Genomic DNA, 7,148 nt, shown 5'->3' with positions numbered 1-7,148 from the left:
CTATATATCATGATATAACAATATATGTCATGATATATCAATATATATATCATAACATATATCATGATATCTCAATATATAATATAATATATATTAAAATATCGTGCTATATAAATATATATCAAGGTTTATAAATATATCTCATGATATAACGATATCTGATATTTGTTATCATCTCTAACAGAAGCTCAATAATAACGAACGACACACATTCGTGACGTCTTGGTATCAAGAGTTCGATGAGGTTCATGGTATGCATTTTGATCAGAAAAATCTAATCAATTTAATGAATTCAGAATATCATAATTCAGGATACAATCAATTTTAAGAAAATTAGAGAGAGTCATATGGAGTATTTCATAAAGTAAAGAAAAGAAAATGAATAAAGAATTGAAGAGAGAGAAAGCGAAAGAAAGAAGAAGGAAGAAGAAAGCAAATAAGAAGAAATGATGCGTTTGATTTGAGGGATATTATTGTCTTTTCTCCATGTTTTCAAAAGACACATTATTTACGAACGTGCTACTGCTCCTTTGACTTAAATACTTTGTGGTCTTAGGGTATGCAGTATAATTACTCTAAAATTTTGAATTAAATTTAATTTTAGACACCGACTCTAACTGGTACAAGGTTTATCGTTTTAGCAATTACCAATCATAAAGCCAATACCAAAAACATTATCAAAAATATAATTTTTATCGTCATTTTATAACCTTTTTAATTATTTTGGTATCACTTACCATTTTTTATTTGCTAAAAATTTGTACTTTGTATCATCGATCCATTGTGTTTTCTTAACCGAAATTGTTTAAAAGTGTTAGAGGTGGTATTTGTTTTGGAACGGGTGGTACAACTGAATGACCTCATCCTCACCTAGATCTCGGATGGAATGTTACGGTCTGCCCAATCAAAATGGTATTTCTTGTGCTACCAATTAAACTTGGTATATACGTGTACTTCTTTTTTTTTTTTTGTCAAACATACGTGTACTTCTATCTCATTTGTTTTCGTCATCAAATTGTACTTATTGTTTAGATGTCATCTTTATTATTTTGCATTTAGATTTGTTATAAGAAATGTTTGGTAATAATATGACATCGACATAAAAACAAAATAAAAGGTGTAAAGAGGGAGAGTGACTATAGCATTAAGGGACAGAAGTGGTGTTGCCACATACGTAGGTTTTTGCTCACATGTGTTATGCAATTTCGTCCACAACTTTTGTTATTTTTCCAAAAATATTTATAGTTGTTTGTTATGGTTTTAATTTCTTATTCAATGCTACTAATTACCTGCCGACGTTCCACCATTTTATTCCAATTTATTAAATTATACTATATGTCTACACTACATATGAAACTATATTTTGCTTCGTAATTGTGGTTTACCATCTAAAAGATCTCCAGACTTGTATAACTACTGTTGTCTATAGTAGTAACTGATAACTAAGACCATCTGCATTGGGGGATCACCCCCCCTGATCTAAGCATTATTTAAATCCAAAAAAATGGGTCAATGGGCTTAAGATCAGGAACTGGGCTCTTGACCTGGATCTGTTCTTGTGGGTGTTGCGGGGTGACGTGGCATTTGGGCATTGGTTGGAATATTCAACATATTTGGAATAAATTTGGATAATAAACTATGTATTAATTAGATAAAATGTTTTTGTGCTTTTATTAAGTAATATGTTTGTTTGTTTATTGTTATTTATATTTTTAATGTTTTTTTCATAAATATTTAGTATTGTATTTTCACTTTTATTTTCAGTTTTTCATAAATTTGGCATTTGCAATTTATATGTTATTTTTAAATGTTTTAATAATTGTAAAATCTTAATTTAATTTAGATTATTATATTATTAAGTCTTAAGATCTTACACATGTTCTCCCACTAATCAACTTCTAAACAAAAGATCTAAACACATTATCTTACATTATTTTAACATTATATTCTCTATAAGAACACCCTCACATGATCCCCCATTGATGATGCCCTAATGTGATACTTCCTCCGTTTTATAAAGAGTGTCGTTTTAAGGTTTTATTTTTGTTTCACAAAAAGTGTCGTTTTAGGTTTTTAATGCAAAATTTAATGATTTTTTATGTTTTATGACTATTAGTATTCTGCAGATTGTTTTACTATTGGGCAGATTATGTTTAGGTATATAGTTAATGATGTTTTTGTTTAGAAAAAAAAAAAATTTAATGTTTTCTTAATCTGTGTGCAAAACTATAAAATGACACTCTTTGTAAAACAGAGAAAGTATTATATAAAAAAGATAACAGTAAAAAAAAAAAACAATGAATATAAATATGAGAAGAAATTATATAGAGAAAAAAAAAAGAGAAACAGAGAATGGGAAGATGGGAAACAGCTGTCAAATTATGTCGGAAGAGTTGACTTAGGTTGGAAATTCTGACAAAACAGGCAAGACTTTAGCATTAGTGTGTCTAAAGACTTTGGTTGGACCACACTTTTTCAATTATTTAGCGAAACTTGGCTCTCCCCGAATTACTAAAGATTTCCTTGTCCCCCTTCATATTTTGAGATACTCATAATAATCAACGTATATAATATTTCACTAACAATTTTAAAATCCAACTATGTAGTATGTGATTTATATACACTTAATCATGTCATTATTTGCATTTGATATTTGTTATGTCCCATATTATCTAATAGTTTGAGCTAATGTACTCTTATCTATCAGCTGGATTCAAATTAAATTTGATATATTGATGTGAACAAAAAAAAAAAACTTGACCAAACGAAGAAAAAGATTTTTTTTTTTATATATAAATCATAATTAAATAATGAAATCTCAGATCGACTAGGTGTATTTATATTCGGTATATGTCTATCACAAACTTCTCACTTTCTCTCTCTCTCTCACAGAGCCAAGAACATGAAGCAAACTTTGTGCCTCGCAGTGTGTGTTCTCTTCCTCATTTTATCAACAAGCTCATCTGCAATTCGAAGAGGTATGTTGAACACAGTACTGATTAGTTTCTCAAAATTAATATTATCAATACCAAAATCATCTTCCAACTCTAAATCTTAATATATAATCAGGAAAAGAAGATCCAGAGATAAATCCATTAGTTTCAGTTACACCAGTGGAAGAGGACTCAGTTAATGTAAGTCCATATAAAATTTTTCCCTAAATTAAATAAACAATTTGCTTATTTAATTTTCCTAAAACCATATACAACCACCTCAAAATATGTTTTCAGATGCATACCAAGAAACATTTTCAAAGTTGATTTTCTTAATGATATTTCATAGTAATGTTCTACTTTCTTAAATTGAAAATTGGACTTGAAAGAAATCAATATTTAGTCTGCCATTTCACTTTTAATAAAAAATAAGATAAAATAGAAGATATGAGAAACTGAATGGTGTATTTTTATTTCATCCCATTTGTAATAAATAAGTATCTCCTACTAGAAATTAAGGAACATTAAAGTAGTTAGTAAATTACATGCAGCCTCGGAGATAAATATTTTAACCTGTGAGTTTTTTTTTTTTTTGTCTTTATAAAAATAGAAATTGATGGGAATGGAATATTGTGGAGAAGGAGATGAAGAATGTTTGAAGAGAAGGATGATGACGGAATCTCACTTAGACTACATTTACACACAGCACCATAAGCATTGACATTAATTGTTAACATTTTAATTAATTTGCATACAAATATGTATGTGTATGTTTTGTGTTAATGTTACTTAGCTATATATGTATTGTATATGAGTCCTATGTGACAAAACAGCTCCAAGAAACCAATATTTTGGTTTTTAATTAGAGAAAAAAATGTTGATTGAATTAATTGTTTCAAAACTTGTTAAGAATGTGCAAATACTTTCAAAACTTGTTTCAAGTATAGAACATAGGGCTGGACATGGTACAGATCTTCAGTGATTCGCTCTGTTTTCACCAGATATCTACTTGTCCGTTAGATTTGCTTCGATGACGATTACAGCAATTTAAAGGGTAAAGAAGAACCTCAAGAAGAATAAATATATCTTTTGCGGCGTGGGACACTCGTTCTTATGATAAACGGTTCAATCTCGGTCACAACTATGGAGTAAAAGGACATGGAAAAATCCAGAAATCCCAACTTCAAAATGTACAAAGGATATGATGTGTGTGTTAGAGTAAAATTCTTTAGAGGTAATTGAGAAAGTGTTAAAATATTTGAGAGAGAATTTTAGAGAGTAGAACTTTTATTACTTTGCTTTTGTTTAACTTGAAGACAACTTCACAACAACACTACAAATGAGAGGGGGAGGAACCAAACTACAAAATATCTAAAATATTTTAATCCTAAATCTAGAGAGTTCTTATGATAAACTCAAATGGTGAAAGGTGGTGATGCACTTGGTCAACAGTATAACACTCCCCACTCTGTGAGTCTCTCCCAAGTCCCAACCCTTGCATTCATCTTACATCCATTGTTAGTATTTTAGTCGGAAATATAATGCTGATTGCTCTTTTTCTTTGTTCAGGTGATTACTGAGAGGGGAAGTGGTATTATAATTTATAATCGTAGGACAGGGAATCATAAAGGCGAAAAACCCAGCAGAGACGGTTCATGACTCATGAGTATAGAGTACAAGGATGGAATGCATACTTGAAGAAATGCTCTCAGTAGATTTGATCCTGAGAGATGGCTGAGGTTTTTGTTTTTGTGTTCTAGTGATATAAGATTGTTCTAGTTTTTGTGTGATTTATGTGAGGATGGATTTAAAGACTCATGTCTCGTTGATTGTTCACTTGATTCTCATTTCTCGATAATAATAAAGTGATGCGTGGAGGGTAGTTGATCCCTTATGATTTTGTACGTTTGATCAAAAAAATATTTCGGTGGTCACACAATTTATGGATCCTTTGGATTTGGTTGAGGCATTTTATCAAATGTTTAAAATTACCTAATTTTTATTTTTATCAGAACTCAATTCACGCAATGATTCTAAAAGTTTGATTTCCAAACTCTCTACACGTATTATTCTCGTTATAGCCCATTCCAACAAACCCAATTACTTCTTACTAATTGAAATAATGAATTTTTTTTTCTTTTCTCAAAGAAGCATGTTTGAACGCCTTCAAAAGGCTGGACATTATATATGTAGTAATACTTTCCACCCAATATAAGATGCATCCCCATATCTCTTGTTTCACGTCTAACATTTCTACAACAAGAAGTTGCTTAATGGCGTTGATAAGTCGAGCAAAATAGGTCCATTCCACGAGAACAATCTTCTTCGACCATATGTTTTTTTTTATGTTCTTGATGGCATGGAGCATTCGGATGGTAGCTCTTACCGCAATGACCTAGAATTACTTCTTACTTGAAATAATGAAAAATAAGTTTTTTTTTCTTTTTCAAAGAAGCATGTTTGAACGACTTCAAAAGACAGGACATAATGTGGTAATGCTTTCCACCCAATATAGGATGCATCCCCAAATCTCTTGTTTCCGTCTAGGCATTTCTATAACAAGGAGTTCCTTAATGGCGTTGATGAGTCGAGCAGCGAAATATTTCAGAATTTTGTTTGCAACAAATTATTTCAGAAATTATATATTCATTGCAACGAAATATTTCAGAATTTTTTAGTTAACAACTTCTATTCTTTTTGTTCTTGTTCTTTCTGGATTCTAAAACTAAAATAGAAGATTGAGGTGAATCATAAATTCAGAAGAGGTTTCATGGCCAAGGTAAAGATGTTAAGAGTAACAATTATTTTGGAATGTACCAGTAGTTTTCGAAATTATATTAAGAAAGCATCGGCGGGAATGTACAACACCCCTAGTCGATTGGAATTGAAAAAATTCTGTCCATATTGTTGTAAACATACAATTCACGGGGAAATCAAGAAATATATCAAATTGAGTGCTTGTATATCAATTTTTATTTTAAGAAGAAGAATAATGCTAGTATCTATATATATGTATGTATATATAAATCAATAGAAATAAATCTAATCTCATATTCTTAATTCTATATAGAAACTCTATCCTATATTCTTAACTAACCATATGCTTTTTATGTTCTTGATGGTCTAGAGCAGATGGTAGGTCCTACCGCAATGACCTAGATGTTGAAGTTTCTATATAATCATCTATAAAAGTTTTTAAGAAGAGGTATTTAATCTGTCACATGTTTTATAATGTTATCTTAATTATTGGCTGCTTCTTTGATTATTACAGTTATCCCACTAAAGATGTTCCGGAAAGGATTGGGATAATAACCGCTTACAAACATAAACTCAACATTTTTGCGCTATCATGTCTTTGAAAGAATTTGGGTCTCAAGAAGTGGAAGTTGATATTGTTGATGCCTTTCAAGGCAGAGAATTGGACATTGTCATTCTATCAACTATAAGATTTTCACCTACTCATGGGTAAAATCTATACTATTGTTTAGTGCTAGATATCCTCGGAAAACTACTTTTCATCCTATATTCCCTCGCATCTAAAGTTGAACCTCAGTACTCACAAACCTTGGTTTTGGTTGGGTTTACGATGATGGCGACTACAATAAAAATATAAAGAAGATGATGACGATATATGTTTTTGCATCTAGCCTACAAGCTTAGTTTGTATCTAGACATTAAGTCCAAATTCATGTATCTCTAGCTTTCAATTTTTTCAGCAAATGTTTTCATAACTATGTACCCAAAAACGTTATTTTTTCTTGAATATAATTTAACATTACATTCAAAAAAAAAGATGACGGTATACGTTGGCGATGAATATATATGATGATGACTGCAAGATGATCAATGTTTCTCTTTTTTCTTTAAAAATATTAAATATCACAAGTACCATACAAAATCCAATTAATATCTCTGAAGTCATTGGTCATTTATCTTTTAAAAAGTAAAAAAATAACCAAATTAATCTAAATATTTTAAAAACTCACTTAAATCTCTCCAAATCTTATAAAATTGTAATTTCGACAAATCTCCTCAAATTCCAATTCCAATGCATTCCTTTATATTTATGTATTTATAGTATAATATTTTACCCAATGCATTTTCTGACGGTTTTTTAATCTTTTATGTGATTGTTTCTAAAATATGGGTCCTTAGTTGAAACTTTTGCGGGAACAATTGTGTATCATCCACTCTTGATACTCGGAAACGTTATAA

The 7,148-nt window shown here is 30.2% G+C and overlaps 1 protein-coding gene across 1 annotated transcript; it reads left to right on the top strand.

Annotated features, from left to right (window-relative positions):
• The first annotated feature begins 2,815 nt into the window (after positions 1–2,815).
• Positions 2,816–3,823, top strand: LOC9313425 (putative phytosulfokines 6). The gene is made up of 3 exons (XM_002877311.2): positions 2,816–2,978; positions 3,070–3,134; positions 3,544–3,823. The coding sequence occupies exons 1-3, from the start codon at positions 2,903–2,905 to the stop codon at positions 3,652–3,654; spliced, it is 252 nt and encodes an 83-aa protein (XP_002877357.1). The 5' UTR covers positions 2,816–2,902; the 3' UTR covers positions 3,655–3,823.
• Positions 3,824–7,148: the final 3,325 nt, after the last annotated feature.

Source organism: Arabidopsis lyrata (assembly GCF_000004255.2).
Source record: "Arabidopsis lyrata subsp. lyrata unplaced genomic scaffold ARALYscaffold_5, whole genome shotgun sequence".
In the NCBI taxonomy this organism is placed as follows: domain Eukaryota; kingdom Viridiplantae; phylum Streptophyta; class Magnoliopsida; order Brassicales; family Brassicaceae; genus Arabidopsis; species Arabidopsis lyrata.
This window is presented reverse-complemented; position numbering and strand designations above follow the sequence as displayed.

Coding starts and splice junctions, on each gene's coding strand:
- LOC9313425 (XM_002877311.2), top strand. CDS start 2,903: ATGAAGCAAACTTTGTGCCTCGCAGTGTGTGTTCTCTTCCTCATTTTA. Junction 2,979..3,069: donor CTCATCTGCAATTCGAAGAG/GTATGTTGAACA, acceptor ATATATAATCAG/GAAAAGAAGATCCAGAGATA. Junction 3,135..3,543: donor TGGAAGAGGACTCAGTTAAT/GTAAGTCCATAT, acceptor TTATAAAAATAG/AAATTGATGGGAATGGAATA.